At 43.9% G+C, this 26,660-nt stretch overlaps 1 protein-coding gene and 1 non-coding gene across 7 annotated transcripts in view; one reads left to right on the top strand and one right to left on the bottom strand.

Moving 5' to 3' along the window:
* The window catches only part of CLASP1 (cytoplasmic linker associated protein 1), a 165,712-nt gene that overhangs the window by 15,552 nt on the left and 123,500 nt on the right, over positions 1–26,660 (top strand). For all 6 annotated transcript variants that reach the window (XM_057368539.1, XM_057368546.1, XM_057368537.1 and 3 more), the window contains exons 3-4: positions 25,771–25,849; positions 26,085–26,188. In XM_057368539.1, the coding sequence (XP_057224522.1) occupies positions 25,771–25,849; positions 26,085–26,188 (183 nt within the window). The remainder of the gene's footprint in view (positions 1–25,770; positions 25,850–26,084; positions 26,189–26,660) is intronic.
* On the bottom strand, positions 24,401–24,517 carry LOC130574999 (U4atac minor spliceosomal RNA). The gene has a single exon (XR_008965503.1). It is a non-coding gene; the product is annotated as a U4atac minor spliceosomal RNA (small nuclear RNA).

Raw genomic sequence — 26,660 nt, 5'->3', positions numbered from 1 at the left:
ATGTAAAGTAATATGTCCAGGATCTTAAAGTAATTTTCAACCAGCCTGATATTCCTAGAGGTGAACTGRGAGTGTTCAGCAGTGACCTTCTCTTGCCTGATTCTCCTCAACAGTATTGAGAGATAAGGTTTCTTGCACCTTTCTTTTCTCTGGGATCTGTTGCCTGTGCTGTTTGAATTGAGGTTTACAGTGGAAATAGCCCTTATTATTGCAGTGCGTTTTTTAGACAAACATCCAAGTGTGAACTTRGAGATTGGTGATGACAGTGCCTTCAAAGCAGGTCAGGGTCCAACATATTGAAGAGAAATTCTTTTCAGTATTTTCATGTTGCAGAGTGGCAGGAGAGGCCAGTTTGAAGTGAAACTGGATGGAGGTTTGCAGTAAGGAATTGGATGTATTTTTTCCACGCACTTTGGCAAGCAGTGCTTTTTTTTTGTGCTGCACTGCTCTTAGTGGACAGTGTTTGCTTTCCAAGGAGCGTGTCGTACCCTCATGGGATAGCCCTTTGTCCCAGTGTGTTTTGRTGTGTGTGAGGCTTTGTGCTCAGCAGCCTGCAGGACTCGGTTTTGCCCCTGAGAGGCGAGTTAGGAACAGACYCCTGGGTCTGAGGACACATCCACAGCCTCCTGCTGTCCAGTACACTCAGTCTGCAGGGCAGGCCTGTGTCCTGAGCTTTGTGTTCATGTATGCAGCACTTCAGATTTGATTTAACTTTCAGCTGATTTTGTTACTGAGAGAGACATCATRCTCTTTAAAGTAAAATGTATGGTGAGATTTTAATGAGAATTTTTTGATATGGTGAAATATKGCATGGATATTTTATTTCCCCTGACAAAATTCCTAATAGCATTTAGGAAAGCAACCTTCCATTCTGATCTGTTTCTGGATATCAAACATTACAAGAGCGTGTTTCACTGAGCTGAAGAGAAATAAAACTTACATACATAAATTAGCTGCCTTTCTTAAACTGTGTATTGAATAAATTTTTTTGCTTTGCTAATTGAGGGGTAGAACAGATGGTGCAGGCTTAGTATAAAGTGACATCCATTAGAGTTACTTAAGCTGATGAATGGTTGTTCTCTATAAGCATGCATTTGTTCTCTATACCATGTTTCTTTTGGTTGGAATTTGGTGGAAGAAATCCTGATTTAAGAAATAATTATCATGCATGTTGATATGATAATTGGGTGAGTATGTTTTGTTGGGTATTTAATGCATGGAGGAAAAGGACTTCACCATCTGGGGAAGAAAAAGACTTGTAAAGGGTTTCCGAGCAGCTGCTGTTATCTGGTGAGTTTTGAGCTGCTGGAGGCTCATGGAGATCAATAATGTATACATTAATTTAGCACTTTCATCCCTTACAACCTCTTTATTGTGAAGCTGAAATGCTAATAAAAATTAGTCAAATTAGTTTTTATGCACAAAAATATGAGAAATGCACTTTAGAGTAGAGCTGATTACTTATATATGCCCATATTGCAAAAGGTATCTTGGCGGAAAGTGCTTGTGGTGACTACTCTTGTGGGGAGAAGAGTTATCTTAGGAAGGGCTAAAGACTTTTAAGGTTTGAACGGCATTTGTGGAGTRTGCCCAGTCCTTATTTTTTGGCTTCTGTGCTGGCATGCTACTAATAGGTAGATTTTTCTGCCTTAAATTTGTGGAAAAGCAGAGTTTTGGCTCCAGGATATCCAGTTTCCTGTAGGCATTGATGTTAATTCCCAGTCCAGCTGATCAGTTGTTTTTTCTGTCTGTAGTAGCTGGACCTGCCTTCCCACACTTAACCATATGGTAATTTGATTGGATTATGGTGCAGCTTTTACCTCTATGGTATCAGCAGTGTGGGGAGTGCCACAGAGAGTGCAGTGCAGAATAGGAGATTCTAGCAGCTGGAATTGATAAAATTCAGTACTAGTGTCAGACTTGTATTCAGAGAGGGGAAGAATTAACTGCTCTAGCAAGTCAGAATTTAGAGTTTCCCTGTGGCTTTTTCTTCACACGTAAAAGGTAAGAATGACTGGTGTAGCAGGAAGGATTGGCCTTTTCTGGCTGCTGTGGAAGAACTCTATATTGCGGAGCAATAATGCTTTCTTGTTTTATGCACAATGTGGATGTGCTACTSGTTTCATAACAAYAAAAGGTTTGTGAGCCCAAGTGTACCAAACAACAGTATCTTTCAGTTGTTTACCAAGGTATTACCAAATCAAATATAAATAATGAGAACCTACAGGATCCCAAGGGAGTGTGAAGAGTACAGATACAGTGTTGAAATAATTAGGACAGAAGTTTGTTTCCATAGTGGCACATTCAACCYCTTTTCCACTGGCTTTAGAGCTCAATATTCAAAACTCATTCATGAAATCGAGGGGGAAATAAACCCATCCCTGAGAAGAAAGGAAGGTTTTGCAAACCAAAGTGTATTTCCTTTGGGTTACCTGTTTCAGAAGTAGCTGAAGCCTGCAGCAGAGTCCTTGGGCATCCCAGGAGTGTTTGCAGCAACACGGGGACCTTACAAACCATAATGAGATGATTTAAACCAACCAAGAGTTTGACATACACTAAAACCCCTCCAACCGTTTTCATGTCTCTTGTTTTCACTTAGGCAGCCTGAGTCTAATTGCAGCACTGACTTGGTGTTTAATTAAAACAGCTTGATAATCCTGTCTCATGGTGGTCATACTGGATGGTGAGAAATGAGTGGAAAAGTGAGATACAAAGTAAAAGTCTCCTTTGCGTATCTCTCTGGCTTGTGGAGATTTGAGTCCCTGATTTTGTTTTCTGATCAAATTAAGTTCCCATAGGGTTTTAGTGCAGGGACTAGCAAATGTTGTGTGTGGCTGGGTTTTTTTTTGTCTTTTGTTTGTTTGGTGTGTTGTTTTTGTTTCATTTTTTGCATTTTTATGTGTATGGTTTTGTTTTTTGGGGGTAGTTTTTGGTTTGTTTGGGTGTTTTTGTTTTGTTATATATATTTTCTCTTGGGTGTTTTTAGCATTGGCAAGGCCAACAGGCTCTTGTTTGGGACTGGGAGTCTGTGTCAGCACACAACAGACTGAACCATTGTGGTTACTAAATTGAGAGGATAAAGCTATTCCTTTAATGCTGGTGTAGTGTTTCATTTGCAGCCCTTCAGTGCTTGTCACCAGGGTTTATCAGAGGTCTAATGGAGTTAGCCAGCTCTCAGAAAACCTTGGTGTGTATTGCTTCACTGCAGGCTAAGGGTCACAGCTGATGCATTGGTGGAAAAGGCAGATTATTGGGGATTTATTTTTGTGGGATAAGGGTGTACTAAGGSTATTGTGGAGTGCCTTATTGGGCCCTTCTGTGGCATGTGTTTTACAGTTCTAGTTGCCTGTCTGCAAGGAAGGAATTCAAGCTGGAACAGGTGCAGGGAAGGGCTAGTGGGGTGTTCAGGGTATTGGAGAGCCTGCCTATCCAGAGGAGACTAGAGGTTTGGCTTGTTTAGTTTACAGTATGAAGGCTGACAGGGAATATGACTGCTGTCTATAAATACATCAGAGGGGTGACCRTCAGGGAGGGGAAAGAACTCTTAGATTTAAAGGACAAGGTTACCACAAGAGCAAATGAGTATAAACTGGCTGTGAGTAAATTTAGGCTGCATGTCAGATGAAAGTTGCCTGCAGAAATAACATTGGAAAATGCCTGGAAATGAATGGATAAGGACAAGACATTTAGTTTTAGGACAGATCTTGTACAGTTTATGTACAGTGTAGAGTAACAAGATTATGYACTGTGATAGGGAAATGTCATTTCAGTTCTTTGTGCGGTAGAACAGGTACRATACTGTGCCTGAAACTGCCTGAACACTTTAAGTAAAATATTTTCAACAGTGTACTGGTTTTGGTCCCCAGAAATCCCAAAGTGGCTTACACAGACTGTTCATGTTKTGGCTGTTATCTCTGGAGTAAAATTAGCATTTATATGCATATGTGATCCATCTCCCTTCATGTTTAGTAGGGTGAGTAGGAGTGAATCCTCACTTTCCCTGACATGACCTGAATGGAAGGTTAGAGTCAGTGCTGAATTTACAGGCACCTTGATTTTTTTGCTAGTCTCTTAATTGTTCAGTGAAGTTCTCTTGTCCTCTTGATACTGAAAGAAATATTCATCAGCCCCCAGGGTCCTCCCACCAGCATCAACCTGTTAGCTTCTCCATTAAAAGTATGCACATTCTTCCCTGTCTTGTTTGCGGGATATACTTTGAAGTTGTCGTAAAAGCTGTTCTTGTCTCACCCTTTGAACTTCCACATGAAAAACTGTCTCCTGAAAAGTCCCACTGTCAGCGGGCTCTAGTTACCTCTGACTTGGTCTAGTTTTAAGTAATTTTGTAAGCAGGGAAGTTGTATAGAGCTTATTTCCTTTGACTTTTTCTATGTAGATTTGCTGGTATCTCATGCTCTGATTTTCATTATGCTGAGCTCTGTGTTTCAGTGAAATTTCTTTTGCTTACTATATTTGTAAGAGCATATCATCGTTGGTATCTCTGTTTTTCCTACCATGTTAGGTTGAAGTTTGCTAAAATTGACTAAAGAGTTCAGAAATTGGGAAGACTAAAGAATATATGAGTGTTAGATGAATAGTTTAATGACCGCTTCCTTAAAAATAGGACTGAAAAATACCTGATAATACATACTTTTTTAACATTCTAGTGTGTTCTTAGCATTAAGCGCACCTATGGGTTTTTTGGAGGGCCAGTCCACAGGACTAGACAGTCTGCTGCAGGGTTACCTTGCTGTTTCAGATACACAGTTCTGGCTCTGGCAGCCTTCCTTTTGCAGCTGGTGCATTTGGGGACTGAAAGATAACATTACCTATATGGCAGTTAGATCAGCTTTTAGGATCACAGGGTAATTCAAAGTTGCATGGGCTATTGGACTCAACATCTAGTTTCATCCACCATATCATGGTATACTGTCAAGGCCCTAAAACTTCTTTTGTAGTTGTTTTTTAACACAATTTATTAGCAGCTAAGTGTCCCTGTGTCAGAGGTGCTTACATGAACCACTCCGGTGTAAATGTTTTTGGGATGCCAGTGATGTCTGAGTAATACCATCATTTACTGTGAAATGTGTGTTAGGAATCAGTTCTTTGTGCTAATTTTCTTTGTTCTTTGTGTTTGTTAGAACTATACTCCATTAAAAGATGGCGAGTTTGCCTTGTGTTGCCATGACTCTCGATTTGACTAATATCAAGTGACATAGTTGTGTTGGGTCTAATTGGAAATCCTGCTGCAAATGGATGCATCAACGCTTGTGCAATGACATGGAACAAATGTCTGCTTTTAACAGTTTGGGAGGACTTCGTGTCTCACTGTTGGGAGCTTAAATTAAGGGTCACTGCTTGTTCGGTGCAGTATGGAGCTGAACATTACAGCTGGACATTACAGCTTTTACTGATGTACACCCATCACCAAAGTTGTCTAATGGAATCAAACCTATTAATAATCCAATTTCTGTAAAAGCTCTGTAATGTAGACAGCTCTAGCTTTCACACTGGAATAAAAAGTATAGCTGAATTTTGGAGGGAGTTGTGTTTGCTTATAGCTGATGGAGTCAGTCCTGATGCACCAAATTGCTTAACCAAATACTCCTCAATAAACTGCATTTGTGTGTGCTTTCATCTGTTTGGAGTGCTGTGGACAGAATGATCCTTGTGCAGATACTGCAGTACACTCCTAGCTTTGCAAATTAACCCCTTGGAGAAGGCAGGATACAACACAACTGTGTTGTATCCTGAGGCATGAAGGGTGCCATTGCTGTGCTGCTGTTGTGTATATGGCTGAGCTGCTTGACTTCCAAAAGGAAATCCTCTGCAAATGATTGAATGTGGTATGGAAAACTGAAACTACTCACAGGTTTTAGAAGGTCCATGCTCTTATTGATTGGATATTTTGTCTGTCTGGCTAGAGCTTTTCTTCCAGGCCTGTATAGATGGCTTTCCTGGTTTTCATGTCTGCCTCTTCTACCTTTTGTCCCTTAGGTCTTTGTGAAGTTGCTAACTGCATAATGCTGCTGTAATGTGAATAAGTTATGCAAGTAGGTCTACTTGTGAAAGACTACTAGCTTCAATCCCCATCAAGATCTGAGCTTGCTTGTTGCCTTCAAAAAGTTCTGCTTCTTTCTTCATGTTGGTCAGATTACGTTCTCTCCATGCAGTTTGATCTTCTTCCTTCTGGAATTTCCTTTTCTATAAGCCCGCTAAAAGCTAATGAGAAGGTTCCCCAAGCAGGAGGTTATGTGTGGAGTAAAGTGCTGTGGTCCTTGTTTGAAAAGTTGCACCTAGMGGTGATGTGGTGGGAATTGGCACTACAGGTGGATGGGAAGGCAGGAGATTGGACCAAATGACGATGATTTGAAGGTGGAGATATAAAACTTCAATTTGCCGAACAGCTAGAGTGGGACTCAATTTGATGCAGATGCAGCACTCAAACACTGCTGAGCAAAAGCTGTGCTTTGGATGGGTGAGACAAGGAATGACAAAGTGTGGGGAGCTGTGCAAGTGTCTAAGAACCAGTTGTTGTGCACACAAGTTAATGTTGGCAGTTCAGAAGGCCTGGATAAAGCCCTCTGGGGAATCTGAGCAGGTGTGTTTGAGCCAGGAGCTTGGAGGAGAAAGGAGCTGCYGATCTGGGAAAAGATGGAGCTGCACGGAAGGMTGAGGCTGGGMTAGAACTGTGCTTTCCCTGTGGGARGATACCAGTGGTACTCTCATGGGTCATTCTAAGAGGAAGAGGGCAGGTTCTGGTGTGTCTTTTCAAAYTGGGGTGAGGGAAGCACAGGCAAAGAGAAGAGGCCAAGGGCAGGACTTCTAGATGGTGTTCATCAGGGTGGGAGTTGAGCCAGGAAAAACTTCTGGGAYGTCAAGGAGATGCCCTGAGCCTGTTTATCTTCCTTCTGTTGACTTCATGGCTATCAGCAGTTGTAGGTATCTGGCATGTTCAAACTGGGAGGATGGAAATGAAATGTGTTACTGGGGGTTGTTTTCCAGGGCACGTGTGATAAGAGAGCAGCAGTTCTGGCAAGTGAATGTGTGCTAGAAAATGGCTCTACAGCCAAACTTGGCTGAGGAGCAACTAAAACAAAAATGCTCTAAAAACTGCCTTTTTTAATCAGGAAAGGTGTGGTGGGGTTGGGACAATGGGAAGTCAGGAACTTAACAGTCAGATCCTGCTGCCAKTAAAGTTGGAGAAATTCACATTGACCCCAGCTGCTACATTGTGCCATGTGCAGGCTCTCCAGAGATTGGACATAATTTTGGATGAACGCTACAGCGAATGTGGGGAAGATCTGTCTTTATTTTTAGTTTTAGCTCTTCAAATGCTTTCAATAACATGCTTGTATTACTTGTGTGYATGTTAATAAGGATTAATTTACATTTGAATTTAGTTTCTTAGGGAGATTTTTTCCTGGGAGACATTCCTTTGAGGCTTACCTTTAATAATGGGTAATCGGGGGATAACTAATCTTGTTTAGTCTTCTGTTACGGAAGTCAGAGTTTGTGATTGAAATTTGTGATTTTCCACTTGCACCATTTGAAGCTTTCGAATCTGTGTTTCCATGTGATAGTTTCGGTGATTTTAAAGTAAAAACACATTGATAGTTTTTTATACTCATTATATGTGATTTATATCAGAAATCATGGCTTCCGGCTAGTTACTTTGGCATTGTGTGAATGTGGCATCTTCTAGAGGTGCAGTTTTATGTAAGGCTTTTCTACACTAGAAGATGGGGAAAAGCATCTTGGGCTATTACTGTTTTTTGTAATGCCCTAGAAATGGCTATGGCAACAACCCCAGCCYTCTCTGCTTCTTTGCACTCTGGCTGGAGTGCACCAGTTTTGAACCTGTGAGCTCTCAGCAACATGGAAATTGGTTTTTTGTTTAGGGAGCTGTAAAAGATAACTCCAAGSAAGTGAGTCTGCTGTCTGTGGGCTTCCATTTGCTCTGTAGAGATCCACATCCTTATTAGAAAGTATGTAGATCACTGTACATTTCAGAAGCCTGAGAACTACTTCATGTGAATTGTGGCATGGGGTATCCTTTTTTGGCAGATGACAAAAATGCTTATGTTTTTCTGCATTTTACTGTGTTGTATACAATATCTACATCTAACAAAAAAGAATCTGTTGGTCAGAATTCTTAGTTCTGATGTTTTTCCTTTATATGATTTGGAGATCTCTAATGCTGTTCCAGAGGAAATATTTTATTCATAGAAAATATTTAATTTCAGTGCAGGAGGAACTGCTTGGGATTTCATGAGCTGTATTACATGGGATATCAGATTAACTGATATAATGAGGCCCTTCTGCCTCTAAAAATGTGTTRTTGGTGCAAAAAATGTAGGATAAAGAGATCATAGTCTTTGCTGCCTGTGTTCTTTAAAATAATGTAGCTTGATGCTAGACAGACAATGCTGTTTTCAGTAATATTTTTTCTTCTCTTGTCCTTGCTATTTCTTTTGCACTTCTGAGATCAGTGGTGTGAGAAAGACAGTTCCCTCTGCTTCCAGACTGTGCTTGTTTTGACATCCRGAATTCTGCTCTTGTTTATTTTGGGGGAAATGTTCAATCTCATTTGTCTTGAATAGAATCATTCTAAGTATAAGCATCTGWGGAGAGCAGCTGATTAACCAACATTACAATCTGGGTTGTGATTTGGAATTAAGGTTTCAGTCAGGAAGGTGTGTCCTTGTGGAGAACATTGACTGCTTGGGCTGATGCTGGGTGATGAGTTGKGGGTTGTGTCATTGTATTGCAAAAGTTACTGTTCTGTAGCAAATACAGGAGCTGAGAATGAGGAATTTGGAAAACCTGATCAGCAGATAATTGGTTGTCTYAGGACCTGTGGTAGTGTCCACATTCTTGCAAGAACTTGGGTGTGCACCCTGCTCCTCTGARGGTTGAGGCTTGGCAGGGAGGGAGATAAGGATTGAACCCACTCAGGGCTGAAAGGGGTTCTTTGCCATAAGCTTTCTTTCTCACTGACAGGTTCCGTGTTTGAGGATGACATGCTTAAACTGCATATGGATATTGTTTTCATCTTTGTGCTTGTTTTGAATCTCTGCTGTTCACTGCTCATTTTTGGAACAGTTGCATACCTGTGAGATGAATCTTGTTTTTTCCTTTTATCTAGCATCAAAAGATTAAAAGAAAACTTGAAAAGAGTCATATGTGCTTTTATTTGACTTGCACAKCTAATTTTCTCCTTAATGCAGTGAGCTTCAACTTGCTGCTGAAAGCAAGTTTGTGYACATGCACCAGGAGTCTGTAAGGGGAGAGTCACAGGGAGATACATGTTCTGTTGCTGGGGAGCCATAGGTCCCCTGTTTCCTTATGCTCTTTTGTCAGTGATGAGCAGTAAATGATCCACCTGCACTGTGGATAGCGGAGCCTCATGTCATTCTCTGTCTAGGCCTAATGGGTTTCAGGCTGTGGTGGTGGCCCAATGCCTTGTGAAGTGCCATCTTTCAGCAGGGACTCTGTTCTCCAGAGCATTTGGGTTGGAGCATGGACTCCTTCAATAGACATAATGATATTTGATGCCTGATGTCTAAAGCTTTCACTGGAACTAATCTGTATAAAACTTCCTGAAAATCCTGCTTGTTAGGAGGAACCTCCCTGCTTCTTCCCAGATCTTGCAAGGTTGGATTTAGAAATATTTAGTGCATGTTTCTTGCTGCATATACTGTAAATAGCTGGTTTGGAGATTCATTGCTCTTCTGATTGACATAGTTAATGATATACATATCCTGAAAGTCTTTGATGCTGGATCAAAAGAAAATAAAATTATTTTTGAAGAATGAGCTTAATATAATTTTTTTAATTCTGTAGTGCATTTCATCTGAAAGTGTCTGGAGTTACTTTTTAGACCAACAAAATGGCTAAACCCAYCATTGAAGCCTCCTACCTGCCTGAACAATAGACTTGACATAAATGTGTTCTTTCTGTCAAAGAAATATGACTGGTTTAAATATTGATGCTATGTTCTTTAGTCATCAGGCATTATTAAGGCAGAGATTGTATTTAGTTCCTAGTTCACAGATAAAGTAGCAAGGCAATACTACAGAGAAAATTTGGCAGAAAATTTCTGCCCTTTGAATGGGAAAGAAACTCCCCTGAAGGGGAGTATTTCCTGCAACATTGGTAGAGGTTGATGTGGAGCTGTCCCCCTCCCCTGTTTGCTGCACCAGCWGGTGCATTAGGTAGCCTGGCTCTGGGGGCATGTTGCTGCTCTGCCCATCACAGCTCTGGCTGTGTGAGGCTTTTGCTTGCCAGACTGCTCTGGAGCTTCCTTGGCCTACTCTGGTGTGACTAACACAGAACCTGGTGTGCATTACTGTCACAGGGAGCGGTACAGAACCGATGTTAGGAGTACACTTGTACCAGGCATGGTGGGAGGGAGACCTCCTCTGTCTGCATGACTGAAATAGGCTGGCAGGCAGATTCCTGAAGAGGAAATCCCTGGATGTTTTTCACGCTCTTCCTTTTCWGCCTTATGTTTCTATGAAGCTGTAAGTCACTCCCCAGAATATGGAGGCTGCTCCACAAACTCCTATTGAGAAGGATTCCTCACAGTGTGGAATAGAGGATAGGTGAGGTGCTCRGCCCCTTCCGTGTAAAAGCATGATTAAATTTCTGCAGGTGGGTTTTGTGTGTGTCAGATTACAACTACAAGTTAAAGACCATCTRTCTGGGTTGCTGAATAGTGTGCAGCTGAGTGGGAACTGGGTTTCTGCTGGGAAAGCAGGTGCCCTTGCAGGGATTAGCTCCAGGGGAAAAGGTGTTTTCTCTSTTGCTGCTATATGCAGGTGTTCTAGCTAATGCCACATGCAGATGCTTCTCGTTCCAGATTTAATGATGCCTTGTTCCCCCAGGTCTCAAGGAGGTTGTATTGACAGGATTCAGTTGCTGAGTCTGGTCTGTTTGCCCAGTTCCTCAAAYCACCACAGTGAATTCTCTAGGGAGCCATGGGAAGGGCTGAGTTGCTGCTGAGCTGGCATCCCTAKCAGCAGGTAATTGCAATTGTGCCTCCAGTATTTTGGGTTCTTGTGAAATGGCTGGAGGGCAGAAACTTGTCATTCTGCCCTTCCCAAGTATATTGTRTAGTCTAGGTTTGAAAGAAGAAAACTTCTCTTTGAGATCCTTGTCAACCAACCAGTATTGCTCCCAGTCTGATCAATGAAGGAGCTGTGTGGATTTTRTTTGGTGTTAGTAAGAGAAGAGTGATTGTGAAGAGTGTTTAATAGTGAAGAGGCTGCTACTGACTCAGCTTGCAGCAAACCCTTCTCCCTCCATTCTGTAAAAGAGAGGTGGTAGTGATAAAATCCAGGTTCGCAAACCACAGGTCTGCACCACAACCAAGCTCTTCTGTGTAGGGAGTCAGAATAGCAGTCCTGTGTATTTGCAGGTGTCTCCTGAGATGACACTTCAGATACCTTGAAGACAGCCAGCGGAGCTTTTGGGCTTTTTTCTGTCCTCCTTGTGGTGTTTGCAGTCAGCAGGGAGATGCAGCCCTGGWCTGTAGGAGGTTGTGCTCTGCTTAAAGGCTGTAAGAGAGGACACAATTGAAGCAGCAGCACAGAGTGACTTGCTTGGATGTTGGTTGCCCATTTTGTTCATCTGTGTTCAGGGGAGAGTTCTGGAGAAAATCTGCTGAAGCGTTTCAGAGGTTGCATATGRATTTTTAGGAAACGCTAACTGCAAGCTAGGCCATATTTTTCCTTGTAGTTATAGGGTGAATAGGCAGTGCAGTAATGCGATACGAGTTTTACACATCAATGTGTAAGACTAGCCTGTAATAATTAATGTTTTCATGGTCTCTGCCTTTATGGTATTCAGGCTACCCACAGAAGAAACAAATTTCCTGAGATAAGGTTTTAAAATAAAGTTTCTATTTCCAGGTAGCCTGGGCTGTTTAATGTTCTCTCTTGTATGAGAAGTAGTGAGTGTGCAAGGCCTGGGAGCACAAGTTGTGAACCTCACAGCTGGAGTCAGTGGAGGAGCAGGACTTGTGCTTCATGGAGAAACTGGGCTGTTACTGACTCAGATTCAGTATACAGTGTCTATGTTTGTATTGCCTTCCTTTCCTCCTGAGGCTCTTATCTGTTATTTTGGGGTAATATTTGTGCTTATTAAAGTGAGGATACAGGCCTATTGTAGTGTTTTGAAAATGGGAGTGGATGTCAAGACCTCTGAAGTTGGGGCAAGATGTCTAACTTAAGATCAGCTTGTTTCTTGCCCCTTCCAGAGCAAACAGCTGAGGAAGATGTAGTGGTTCTTAACTACATGGCAGTGAGACACTTAGCTAGTCTGGRAAATGGTACAAATTTACTTTTTGATGCATTCTCATGCAATTTAGTTAAAGTTCTCCCTAATGAATAAAACACTGCAAGCCTAACACCTACTACCCTGAGGAGTAACTTCCATTAACCAGTGTAGTGTGTTTCTACAGAGGATTGCTAATAAGAGTCAATCGCTGCCTTTTATTGTTCATGAAGGATGCTTACTAACTARTAACTTGCATTGCTGACAATGTGTTTCTAATGGCAAGGAGGAAATTTTGAAGCTTTGTAGTTACTGTAATATAAGGGACTTGAGCAAATAGTAAAATCCAGTTTATTGTTCATAGAGACAAATGTACCCAGATGTCTTCTGTCAGATATTATCCAACCTATGCTTCAAATACATCCTTTGAAGATTTTTACTGTCTCCTGAATTAGTCTGCTCCASTGCCCCTCTGCTCTGCATGTTTAATTTTCTTTCTAGCTAATCTAAGAGGATTTCTCTTTATCCTTCTCCTGGAGGATATGGGGAAAGATGATCGCCATTTTTGTTCAAGTCCATGCTAGCAAAATCTCTTCAGTGTGGTTTTCACTACAATGGTTAACATGCCAAATGAGGCTGGTGGTTTGTGCCTTGTTCTGCAGTGTGTTGGCAGAGCTCTGTCTGTGCTGCTGGATCTGGTGGGTTTCTGGGAGGTGGGYACACCACTCTTTTCATCCCAGAAAGGTGCTGAGTAATTGAAGGGTAGAGAAGAGCAAAACTTCTCTGCCTGTAGATAGATGTGCTCAAAGACAGAGGCCTTGCTTAAGCCTCCATTTAATTGAGGGGTCATGTGTCCTTGGATGTGTAACATCCTCACTATTTAATGAAGAGCTAAAGGAATCTTTAGCCATTTTATGGGAGCTGCTCTGGTTTCCAGCTCCAGTTTTGTAGCAGTGTCATTAACAAAGAGCTGGGGGGAGATGGGGATGAAGCTTTAAAGGCATTGTCATGGGCAGATAGTTTTTGTAATCTCTAGAAAGGCACAGCAWGTGGCAGGGAAAAGATCACACTGGCAGATGGGGTGAGCGCAACTACAGTCATACCAAGGAGGCACTCTTATGAGGCTTTCATGCTATGGCAGACAAATGGGTCACAGTGTTGGTATTGTCATCCTGACTGGGAACTTCTGCCGTGATCACAAATGTGATGATATTAATTAAACTATTTCTGGGAAGGGGACCTGTAGAAGAGGTAGTATTGATCTGTGTGCATGGAGAGTTTTGCTCTCAGAGGCAGAGGGTTCAGGAGTCTCCTCTGGATGAACTTAAATGTACAGCTGGAAAAGCAACAGTGGAGAAGAGAAATGGTCTTCGAGGCTGCAGCAGAAATGTCCTGTACAAGTTGGCTGGGCTGTAGTTTCTCTCCTCGGTGGTCACCATACTTACAGTGTGTCTTACAGTCTTCTGATGTACATGGCAGAAGTGATGGGTAGTGTTAATGGTGCTTTGGTTTGTCTATTTAATTCTCGTAGTCTTTCCTGTCCATTCCTTGGTGGAGCTCCCTTTTTGGTATTCCTAGTTAGGTTTGAGCCTGGGGAAGAGTGTTGCTTTCATATGCACTGCAGCTGCACTGCAGTGTGCTGCTGTTGTTAGGGCTTGCAAGAAGCAAGCAATGGCTTTCAGGCCTGCCTCAGAAGAAGTTCTTGAACTGCTATTATGTGAACAGAAAACTGGTTTGACTTGCGCTGCTCTTCTCTAACCTGGTGGGGAAGGAGAGTGGTGTCTGTCTGCTCCCTGCTGAGTGTGGCAGGTGCTGGTTGTGCTCTTTGCTCAGTGTGGCTGACAGGCAGCTGTGGCCAGACCCACATCTGTGTGAGGGAAGAGGACCTGACCAAAGGCCTGGGAAGGCAGACTTGGGAGCCAATCCTGGCTCTGCCACAAGTCTGTTTTGTGGCGCCTGCAGTCAGCTGGGAGTACACCAGTTCCTGTCTGTAAAGTCTGAGAATTTCTTCAAGTTCTTGCAGAGACGGTGTAGGCTGGAAGGGTGCTGTTTGCCTGCATGGTGCTTTATACAGATGAAAGGAACAATAAAACCAGTGCTGGTGTTGATTAGCATTATATGCCTTCTCAAACTCTCCTAAGGAGGGCTTTGGGATTGCTTTCYATGGGGCCTTGTATTTCTTGCTGGGTGGAAGTGATAAAAGGGAGGTGTTAATGCTGCCATATCTTGACTCCTAGTCCTAATTATCTCATGATCAAGAATTTTATGGAAAAATAATGTAACTGCATTAACCCGTCTTGCAAAATAAAGTTTTCACTATCTTGGATTATTTAATGAGTCACTTAAAGAAATCATCAAAGCCYGTGTAAGGTCACCACATAATTGGGCAACTCTTAAAAGAGCATGTGATCTCCCTAGTAGACTGAAGTAGCTTAGTAGCTAAAAATCTCCCTCTGGAATTGTTTCTTCCTTACCTAGTAGAATTTAGGTGACTTTTTAAAGCCTGAATTAAGTCATCAAAAKGAGAGAAATGTGCAGTGACTGCTGGTCTCCCTGTCCTGTTTCTGGCGAGATGTGAGTGCAGACAGCTGGATCTGGGTTCTGGTTTTGTGCTAGTCTGATGGGTCAGAATCTGGCCTTAGCAGCTAACACAAATTCCTTGCCTTTGGTTGATGAAAATATCAAGATACACCATAAACCACCTCAGGGCTGGCACATCTCTTAAAGTTCTTTTATTTACAGAAAGAGTTAAAGAAGAACTTGTGCTTGGCTTCTGTGTTGCTTTGTGGTTGTGGCATCTTCTTTGATATATGAATTTGAAGACAAGGAACAGGGTGTATATGTGCACACTCAAATTCCCAGTCCTTTGAAAGATGGAGGAGAAATCTCTTTAAATGGTGATGTGAGTGTACAAGTAGGTCTGCATGGTTTTTTTTTTCCCTGCATATATAGATCTTAGACTGAAGTACATTTGTTACTGGACTGCATGCTGGCACAGTCCCAACACTGCAGGCAGATGTATATGAAGAAGCCAAATAATACTTCTTTCCAACATACTGTACTGCTAGACCTCAGTGTGACAAGTTTTATTATAGCAATAATGCTCTGTAGTTCCAGATGAGGATATGAAAACTCATGAAAAACACCACCTTGTATTTCCTGTCTTGCTATGGTGCAGAAAAGTKCTGTTAAGCTACAGGAGGACAAGGATGAAGGGCAAGAAGAGGCATAATTGTAGCTGGATCTGCTTCTGGATCAGTTTGTGGTGTTGATTTTGTGGAATATTTAGCAACTATCTGCTTGACTTCATTTACAATGTCTGTTCTTAAGAAAAAGCAGCCACTTGATCTCTAACCTGTACTATAAGCAGTGTTATCTGGAAAGCATATTATGTTTCTTTCTGTCATCCTTGGGCATTGTCATACTTTAAATCCTCTAAATTACGTGTTCTAGCCTGACATAGTTACTATCTGTGAAACTCAATTTCCAATTCAGCTGAAATAGCCTCTATGCCCGTAGACTGCAAAATACTTGCCAGCAGCAGTCCCTCCTCCTTCCCGAATCACAGTGCCATTGACAGACTGATACAGAAATGGKAATTGAAGCTAATCGGTGTGTGACTTTGAAGTTTTTGCTTTTATCAGATGATGTCAAGTTAAAACCTAGATAAATGAACCAAAAGCCCAGTGCCATTTATTTGCTGAAAAGAATGTATCAATTCCTGATATGTCTGGTAGTATTTGAACTTGTGTGTGTGTGTGTGTGTGTGTGTGTGTATGTGTATGTGTGTGTTGCATGTATCTTGCTCCCTGATCCCTGTTTCAGATCCTTTATAACTGCATGAAACATTGCTGAAGTCTAGGCTTGTCGTGGATCAGACCATGTAGCTGGAGATTTTGGGGGCCACAAATTGTTGCCTGACTTATACCACTGTACCTAGAGAAAATTAGAAAAAAAGTTTTTCTGTTTCACAGTCTGTCGGCAGGGTCTTACAGGTGGTGATACACAAGCTCATTAAACCTGTTTTTGAATTGACAGGACTGCTTCTAACTAGAATACATAAAACTGTTGCAGGTTTTAATGAACAGGTGAAATCAGTTACAACTGGAGACCTGTATGTGAAGAATCAAGTAAAACAAAACACTTTCTCTAGAAATGTGGCCTGACTGATCCAATTTGAGCAGTGGCATGTAGATGGTGTTGAACTAATTTGCTTTTGGAGATGACTTCTCACCTGAATTTATTGAGAAAAAACGTAGTAAAAGCATTGTGAAAGGTGAGTAGAGCCTGTCCAGGAGGTACCAGCTTGGTCTGGCTGAGGTCCCCTGCAGTGTCAGCTCTTTGAGTACCTGTGCTGAACCCCGAGTGGCTTCTTTTGTTACACTTAGAGCTGCTGTTCCTCTGATCTATTTCAGTTCTAAAGAGTTCTGTTTAAGATAATCCAAGAACTAATGATTTCGTTGAACACTTAATTAATACCTTTCTTGTATAAATCCACAAGAATTTGTGGAAACCTTTTAATGTGAGAGATGCTTGTTTGTGTAGCTGTGGTACTRGAGCATTGATAGGAGCTATTTGCCTGACTTGTTTAAATATGTTTCTAGAGCTGGATATAGAAGCCAAAATGTATGTGGTTTGTCCCTATAATTTTCCAGTTGGTTTTCCACTTGTGCTGTCAGATGGCTTGTTCTTTTCCCTTAGCAATATGCTGGCTCCTTCAAGCATTGCAGGATGCRGAATTCCCTTTTCTTCCCTGGAGCTGTTTGTGGTTGTGGTTTTTTTGGTTTAGTTTGGTTTGGATGAGGGTTTGTTTTTTTTTGTTTTTTATTTGATGGGGGGTAGGGGATTTGGTTATTTCTTGGGGTTCATTTTTTGTCTGTAAAATGTCTGCAGTTGAACAGATCTGGAGACTTCATTGCTTCAGCCACAGGAACAGACATGGATTAGGCACTGCTTGAGCTGTCTTACCAATGTCAGCCTATCCATGTCTCTCCCAAGCCAGATCTTGAACCAGTGATTCCAGGCTGTTCACCTCTCTCTGCTGTGGCTGGGCTTCCCCAGGTGCCGTTTGCAGGAGTTTTTCATAGCTGTGAGTTTCCAACAGTAACCAGTAAAATCTCTCCAGGCATGTTTTGTTGAAAAATTGTCCTATGGTGACAGCTGTCACCTCTTTCAGATCTGGAATGTCMGGTGATTTGGTTGACAAGGAGTGTTTTTTGTACGGAATTGGTTTTTCCATACAGCTCGTTAGAAAAGTCACAAGTACACAGCTGAGCTGCAATGGGACTGCACAGCACTTGGTGCATGTGGTGTTGTTCCAGAGCAGTTCTGCATTGCCAAGGCGAGAAAASTACCCTTGGCATGTGCAGGTGTCCTGGACTATGGCTACTTGTGGGTAGGTAGCCTGCCTGAGATTGCAAAGCCGTTTTGTATTCCTGACCACATGCCAGGCACCCATGTGGCCCGAGGGTGTGCCCTGATTTAGATGCGTTGTGCTTCACTGTGCTGTCATATAATTGAGTATCTGCTGGACACAACTAAAAAGGCGTYTGTTTTCAGTCTGAGGGAGGAAAACAGATGTTTTATTCTCTTGTGAGAGCTCRCAGTGATGCATCAGCTGTTGCTCCAGATCTCGATGATGACAGCCAAAAAGGCAGAGAGAAAGAGACACAGGTCAAAAGGAGCTGAGGAGAGCAACATTAAATAATATTTATTTCCTGTGTGTTAAAGTGACATGTGGGGTCTGTTTCTGAAGTACGTAGAAAACATTACCCTCTAAGCTAGAATTAGCTTTTAAATGGGCAGGGACAGAATCTTTTTTCATTACATTCAATCTTTTTTTTTTTTTCCTAGAGGAGGTAGATCAAAGTCTTGGAAGAGATCTAATTGCCAGAAGTTAAAAGATATCAAAAATGATGCCTGAATTGATCAAGAATTGTGCTAAGAGTTGGATGTAAGATATAGTTGCAAGAGGCATGTATGGGCTACAGAGTGGTTGGGGCTGCTGAGACAAAAACTGTGTGAGGAGGTCTGCARGGTGCTTAGGCCAGTGGTGTCCTGTCAGTCGAATGTCACTGTCCCTTGCAGGATCACACAGTGGCTCAAGCAGAGTGCACACTTACAGCTGCCCAGCTTGCAGATGGGCACTGGTGCATGTCTGCTAATGTGGGGTCAGGCTCCACTTGCACAGGCACACTCAGGTGAGCAGGTCAGCTCTGGGACTGTCCCTTTCTGTGTTCTTGTGGCACTGGTTTTTTTTGGGCTTCTGGTTTTAGCTGGAGTGTAGCACTGATGGTAAGCCTCTGGAAGTTTTCCCTTGAAGTTGTTTGACATGAATTACCTTGGAGAAGTAAGGAGTAAAGAGGGAATGGTAAAAGAAGAAACATGTAATCGACAGCTTAAGCCAGTAGCTCTCAGTCTTCACTGACCTTACTGAACAGCAAGCATCACTTGCTGTATKGGCTGTGCTAGATCTTGTGGCTGCTGCAGATGCTGGGTTAGATCTAACTCAGCTGCACCCCTCACTGCTGTAGGAGAGACTGGGAAGTGTTTTAACCCATGTCTTTAAGGGTCATCCTCTGGGCTTTCTCCTAAACGTGTCAGAAAGAGTATGAGCAGGATTCTGGCTGAAGTGGTGCCTTCCTGGGTGGAGGAAGCATCTCTTCTTCCCACCTCTCGCCGCTTTCTCTGCCTAGCACCCATCTCTTCACCTTCCTGGGCTATTATGTCTTTCTGTGGCTGACAGAGGCATCTTGAACCTTTTTTCTTTCCTGAGTGGAATGCTTCATTATTGTGCCATTAGGCTGTTACTGATTGTATCTGGAGACTCTTTTCAAAGGTGTAGGACTATGTGGTACTTGCTGAGCAAGCAGTCTGTCTGTGCAGGGCTGGGAAATGCTGTGAAAGCTTCAGGTCTTAGGGTGTTTCCAGAGTTTTGCAAAGGCTGTGGCTACTGAAAATGCTATTGCATTCTTAATTGCATGTGTTCTTTCTTCACAAACAAGGCAAGAACAAAGCTTTATTAACTATTATCTAGCTGTCAGCATCTAGTAAGTATCCTACTCGTCTGGACTCACCACAGTGGCTGCTCTTGCCTCCATGATTGATCCCCACCTTTTTTCCCATTGCAAGCAGCTGGTGGGACTTGGCTGTGTCTGCATCTCTTTGGTGCCCTCCTCATGAGGCTGTCCATGTGTCCCGTCATCATTGCATTGCAGGGTTGCTGTTCCTCATAAAAGCTGGTGTTTATTAGTGTAATCTGCAAGTGCAGATGTTCAGAAGCTTGGAAACTAATGATCAAGGGGAGTATCTGGATATTTGAACATCCTCAGTTCTTACTAGTCTTTRAGAGCCCTAAGGGAGCAGAAGATCGTTGGTGATTAGTTGCTAGATTGTGTGCTTGCCTTGTTTTTTTCCAGATGCTGTCTAAACCCTCAGAAGCACTTCTGTTCCAATTTTAAAATGTGCTGAGCCTTTCTATTCCTGTAGTGTTAGAGATGGCGTTGGGGTCAGTGCTTCTGTGCTAGGAGCTTTTGAGGTGCTCCAGCTAATATGGTTCTGCCTCCAGGCAGATTCCCAGTGTGATTTCTCACTTTGTGCACTGCAGAAGCCTTTTGYTGCTAATGGAGGGTAAGGCAGTGTTATTAGATAAAGCATCCTGATCTGTTAATATGGCACAYTGCTTTACTGGCAATTGATTAGTTGCCATAATAAAGGCTTTCCATTTTCCTGTCAAAAACAAAACAGGGCACTGCAATAGCTTTTTCCTTTTCCTATTCTTTTTGTTTTTCGGTAATAAATGCAGCATGAGGCTGCATTATGCTTGAGCTCTGAGATGCAACTAGTCACCAAAGCTGCAAGGATGGAGTGGTCCTGGTCCCAAGCTTATCCTGGGGTGAGTTCTCATCAGTGCTCACAGAGGCTGAGGACCTGGCTGTAAGTCTAAGTGCTCAGCTGGGGGCAGTGGTTTGTACAGAATAGTGGCAGTGGTTGTGACTATGATATTTAACTGCTTTGTGGTGAGGAAGCAAAGGTAATAGCAGTTGGTAGTGCAGGTGTTTTGTTTTGATGTTGTTTCATTGAAGACACTAAGCATTGAGTGCTGCCATGCGGTATCCATAGCTGTAAGATGCTGCATAAGCGGGACCACCTTTCTGAAMTAATGCTGCTGCTGCTGTTTCCCCAGCAGTGTTTGCGGAAATTGAGATGTGAAAGTGTGAAATAAGTTGTAACTCTGCTTTCAACTGCAAAGTCTCCTGTTGTATTACCAGGAGTGCTGCTTCCCTGGAGACTGAGCAGACTGTAGTTTGTGTCAGTGGTGATATACTTGCTGTGCTGTCTGGAGCTTTGACCTTGCTCAGGGTAGAAAAGCCTCCTGCACTCCACAGCAGTGACTCTRCAACTTGTGCATCCCTCTGTGTCCTTTGGAGAGAACCCAGTGGCTGCTCTTCTTCTCACTGTATACAGCCATTCAAAGACCAGTTCAGAATCTTCACAAAACAGGGTGAATTACTTTTGGAGCTCCCTGCTTCAATTCCCCTGAGCTGAGGCAGGATAGGGAGTAGCGTGACTGAGGGCTGACTTGGTCCACCTCTTTCACCTGGGACATACTTGTCAACTSTTCTGTAAGCAGATGACTGCATTTCAGGGTAATCATATTTTTAAGAATCACCCTATTTGTGGAATTTTTGTAGTGATAATTTTTTGCCCTGTGGTACATTTCCTTCAATTGCTTTGAACTTTTCATGGGTTCTACCAAATCTAGCCTTTAGGTCGAGAGACAGTTGAGGGGGTTTTGTTGGCTTTTTTTACTGGATCCAGGAAATAGTTGCTGGATTTTTTTGCTTTTGCACAGGAAAGGTGCCCTTGTGTCCTAACAGTAGTTATAAAAATACATATCTCTAGTGATGGTTTGTGACAACCTTTTTTTAATATCTCCCAACATTTAAATGACCTTAGTTCTCCTGGAATTTATTTCACTCCAGACCTATGCACTTCTTACTGAGTTGCTCATCTGTTACTAGGCTTGTAAATGAAGAATTTTCAGTAACCAGGTTTTTGCTTATTTTACAAGTTCTAATGGTCTCATTGGGTGTTTTGGTTCACCTAATTCCATCAAGAAATTTGAAGATTCTAAAGGTGTCATGTGTGACAGAATGGATGGTATCTCATGAATCTAGAGAAAGAACCCAGTAATATATATTTAAAATTTCCCCCMATTCAGCTCTTTACCATAGCTTGTAGTCATGCCAGTAAAACCAGTTGTGCTTCTGTTGCTGCCTTTTTGTTTGCTGGGGTTGCTTTTGCAAATTGTGTTGTACAAAAAAACTTTACATCTGTGTCTGTGTGAAGATTGTTGGGCTGGCGAGATGGACTCATGCTTCCAGTGCAGATGTGATCCTGCCTTGGAACATGAAACATTAACTCTTGGAATGGCAGAAGGAGATWGACTCTTCCAGGGTGGATGTGGCTATAGTTGTGTGCAGGAGGGATACAGCAATCAGCATTTCATAAGCTCACTCCATGTTTCTCTGTCTGCCAGGACTTTGGTTACTGGTGTGCTGGCCCAAAATATAACCCTACTTCAAAACTRAATTTGCCAATGTCATCTAACTTCAGCTTGGTCTTGAGTGCCCAGTTGGGTTGTGGTGGATGTTCCATGTCACAAGGAATTGGAGCTGCTCCCTGACTGACTGATCAGACCAGCAGTGATGTGAGCCATCAGTGCTTGCCTCGGGCTTCTCAGTGKGTAAACAAAGTGTTCTCCTCTTTCCAAAAGTATATTAAGTTTGCTCAAAGTATGCAAGTGCTTCTCCATGWTTTTGCTTATGAATCTATAGGATTATCTTAGCAAGTGTTAAAAACTCCCCACTGTTCACCCAGGCTGTCAGGGTAGCCTGAGGCTGTGATTCACTCTGGTCACTTTGTGCTGAATCAGCTGCTGCTGGATTGTGCAGCTTCTTTACCCTTTTATGGGAGTCTGTTTAGGTTTGTCTTGTTTTAAACTGGATGGATTTGTCTGTCTGCCCTGCTTGGTGACCACTTATTGCTGGAGCAGATGATGGTGGGCTGATATGGGGAGCTGCCTGCAGGTCTTTCAAYGCCACCCAGATATTAAGGGTGGATGCTCTGAGTTTTGTTCACCTCTGAAAAAAAGAGAAAGTATTGGGAAAGGCTGTGTTGCATCCTGGGAACCGACAAGAAACTTCTTTATTGGGAGTGATGACCTGGCAGTTGGCAAGAGGCAGGAGAAGGGTGTTTGCTGACAGCCCTTGGTGCCCACAGAAAGTACTCTGCGACAAGACAAAGCAGCAACAGCAGATGCCAAATGACCTGGATACTGGGTGGCACAACTTGCTTTGTTGACTGTCTTGGGGAACCTCAGGAGTCAARTAAGCAAAGAGGCAGAGCCTCAGGCTGAGGGCTGTCACTGATTCTGARATCACTGTTTTGGGGGCCTGTGTAAATAGGACGCTAAAAGATCTGTGCCAATGTAAAGGCCTGGAATAGCTCTGTAGTTATCAGCATTGCAGCATTATCTGGAATTTCGGATTGAGAGCTGCCCTTCCTGTGCCTTGGTGTGGAGCTGTGCCTGCCAGCTGGCTTCCCTGGGGAGAGGCCTGCTTTGGGATCACAGCAGTGGGGCAGCTACCACAGGACCCATTGCTGCTCCCTGTGTCTCCCTGCTCCTGAGGTTCCTCCTGGACCTTGGTGGGTGTTACTTCAGGCAGAGCTTCAGTGACTTTCAGCAGTGAAGGGGTGGGCTCTTCAGCGCACTCAGTSTAATGCAGCCAGGACTGGAATTCAATTAATTCTTTGTTCATTTGCCAGCCATGCCCTGGGTTTTCTGTTATCTGTCTGTAGCGGATCTGTTGACTCTGTCAATCCATACATGATTTCTGCTTTCTACCTCTGACCTTCTGAGGCAGGTGTCACATTGGGGTTGATAAGTGAAGCCAGCATAGTTGGGAATAACATCGGCTCACCCCAGTTGCTGTTTCTGCAATTGCTGTCCAAGCACCACTGTAATCGTTGTGCTAATTAACTCCCCMTTTTTATAAGGACAACAGCAAAAAGTCGTGCAAGGCGCTCATCCTCATCCTGGAGGTGAACTGCAGGGTATGTTTGCACTGTGCATGTGTTTCCTTTCATGTTTGAGTGATGAGTTTCCCCTCACTCTTCCTGGCTTGCGGGCAGTTTGAAGAAGAGATGGATTCCTTCCTCTCGGGATCGAATTTATCCCTGGGGCACATCGCTGTAATTGCAGGCAGCACACTTATCTCTGTGCAGGATGCTGCCGTGATGGGACTCTGATCAGACATCTGTGAATGGTGACTGGCACTCAGAGTGCCATTGACTTTCCCTAAAAGCATCTCTCCACTGATGGGGATCTGGAGCCCACCCTCCTGCTGGGGCTCTGCTGCCGGACCCCAGCCGGGAGGTTCCCAGTGAGCTGGCAGCCACAGGCAGCAATAGGGCTTAGGGCAGCTGGCTGAGCATTTGGCAATGGTAGATTAAATCCAGTGTGTAAGATGAATGTGGAAACGAAACACGGCTTAATAAAAGCATGAGGAAAATTCTTCTTTGGTGTATGAATAAACGATGTTGAATTAAAAATTGACAGTGTTGAAGGGTCTGTTAACAGTGAGGGGATAAGACTGCAGGAGCTGTTTGGAGAAGGYGAAGTTGTATGTTGGGAGAAGTCAGGATCCAGGGGCTTGTATTTAGTAGGTTTTTTCAGAGGAGACTTGACAGAGAGTAGTAGGCTGTTTCCCTTGCACACACCACGCATAATTCTCTGGGTGCTATGTAGCCCGGTGTGGAGTGAATCCATCTGACAGGCTGAGGGTTGTGGAGTGACCGCTGGTGCGCGAGTAACGTGAGGAGTTCGGCGCAGAGCGGCACAGCGGGGGCCCTGGATAGGCTTTGCTCTGTTAGGAGCAGCGCTCGTTGCTGGAGGGGGGAGTGGGGATGGGAGCGGTGTCGGTGCCGCCCGGCGGTGCCCAGAGACACCGTGGTACCAGGCCTCGTTGTACCGCACAGGTCCCGCCCGGCGCCTTTGGGTGCCCGCTGGGGCTCGGTGCGAGTGGTGTTGAGAACGCGCCGCGCACACGCCGCGGTGCGAGGTTCCAAAAATTGCGCCACGCACAAGGCGGACGCTACTGTGTTGTTTAAGGCGTCAGCAGGGCTGCCCTCGCCATACGCTCATTGAGCAGCCACGCAACCCCCAGATAAGGACGGTTAAGCGGTCGCTGGGGCGCGCCGCTCGTAGGGGAACGCGAACCGCGCACAAGGTCCCGGCGACAGCCGGCGCACCCCCGGCCCGCCCGCTGCCCAATGCCCGGCTCGGGGGCGCGCGCCGCACGGAGCCGCGCAGGGCCCGGCGCTTTCGGGTTGCTCCGACCCCGGTTTGAGCCCTTACGGCGGCGGCGGCGGCGCCGCTACCCAGAGTGCTCCGCGCCACCCGGGCACTGATTTGCATAGAGGGCGGAGCCGCCGCGCCGGCGGCAGTGGTGATGGAGCACGCCCCCTGCCGAGCGCCCGCGGCACTGCAGGGCACAGCCCCGGCAGCACATAATGTGTGTGGGGGTTTGTGTGTGTGTCTGTGCCCCCTGTGCGTGCACAGGGAGATAGGCTTTATATGGACACTCYTGTGTGTGTACAACGAGCGCAGATTCCTGTATATATACATACGAGTGTGTATATACACGCACTTGCGTGTATGTACAGGGAGTACAAATATATGTACMTATGACAGAATCATAGAACATCCTGAGCTGGAYGTGATTCACAGGGWTCATCAACTRTAATTCGTGGCTYTTTCACAGAACARCCCCAACAATCCGAAATATGCCTGAGAGCCTTGTCCAAAAATTCCATGAGCTCTGGCAGGCTTGGGGSCATGACCATTGCTCTGGTTGTATGTGTGTGTAAGCACAGTTGTGTGTATGTACAGGGAGCTGGGCCGTGTTGGAACAGCCTTGGTGGCGCTGCCTCAGAAGCCTGGCTGACCATAACACTTCCAGGTGTGATTTATCTTAGTTCTTGTCCAAGAACTTACAGAGAAATACCTTTTACCACCAGGATCATGATATATAGGGTCTTGCCAAGTGTTTTATACACAGGCTACACAGTACATTCAGGATGTGATGTATTTTTTTGTAGTTAGTAAGAGTAGTTAACCAGAATGAACTGATCTGCAGCCTGTTGTGAAGCCTCCCTCAAACCAGGTGTCTTTCTTTGAATTCCAATTATGTCATAAAAGTGCTTGTTTTACTTTCTGCCAATAAATAATTAAGCAACTCCTACTGCCTGCTATTTTCTAATTATAACAGTAATAATTGCAATTAATTAGAAATGCTAGTTAGAGCAAACACTGCTCATGGTTTATGCACATGGTTTGTGTAYCTTGCACATCTATACATATGGATTTAACACTGAGCAGCAATTACAGTTGCAGTGCACTCTAATTCACCATCTGTCCTGTGCTTGCAGGTGGTKCTCCTGGGGATTGACATCATTTCTGCACTGGTGTCCCGCTTGCAAGATCGCTTCAAGGCCCAGATTGGCACAGGTGAGGGGTCTCTGTGTGAATGGCACTGTCGCTCTGCCAGCACCTGCACTGGCTGCTGGACACAGTGCTGTCTTTCTCCCCATGAGAGCACATGGGAGGCTCTTGGTGATTTTCAGGCTCTGCTGAAGAGCAGCAGGGCTGGTGCCTCCAGTGGGTGGTGACAGGAGAGCTGAGGGGTTCTGCCACTGTTAGTTTTTTCCTGAGAGATTTGGATATTTCTGTTTTCTTTCCTCAGTGCTGCCAAGTTTACTTGATAGACTGGGAGATTCTAAGGACTCAGTGAGGGAGCAGGATCAGACCTTGCTGCTGAAAATCATGGAACAGGCTGCTAACCCTCAGGTATGTTCAACAGCCCTCCACAGCATGAGTGACTGGCTGTGTAGAAAAAGGAAACCTTTTTTCTGTCAGAAGGTTTTCTCTGCCGTTTTTCTGTTTGACATGCCTTCATCTCTATCTACACCTTGTTGTAAGATATTTGCTTCACTTGAGAAGGCTGTTGCCTGACAGGATATACATGGGAGCATGAGTGTCAGCGGATTTCCCAAGGATGGGTTGGGTATATGYCAGAGTAATTGTTCCAGGTCTTTGGAAGCTTCTTGCTTTCTGAAAGTATGAGTATTGTTTTAGGTAGTGGGGAGTTACTGTGAAGTCAGAACAGAACAGAGAATATAGTTGAATATGAAAGTACCTTGCTACTTTTTGTCTCATTCTGCTTGGATGGCTGTAAAGCCTATATTTGAGCTCCAGAGACAATGTCATGTATGTCCGCTGCAAAGGAGAATCTTTTTCTTATCCCATCCCCTTTTTTGTY

Source organism: Malurus melanocephalus, unplaced genomic scaffold (assembly GCF_030028575.1).
Source record: "Malurus melanocephalus ecotype Western Australia unplaced genomic scaffold, MMel_1.1 scaffold_94, whole genome shotgun sequence".
NCBI classification, from domain to species: domain Eukaryota; kingdom Metazoa; phylum Chordata; class Aves; order Passeriformes; family Maluridae; genus Malurus; species Malurus melanocephalus.
This window is presented reverse-complemented; position numbering and strand designations above follow the sequence as displayed.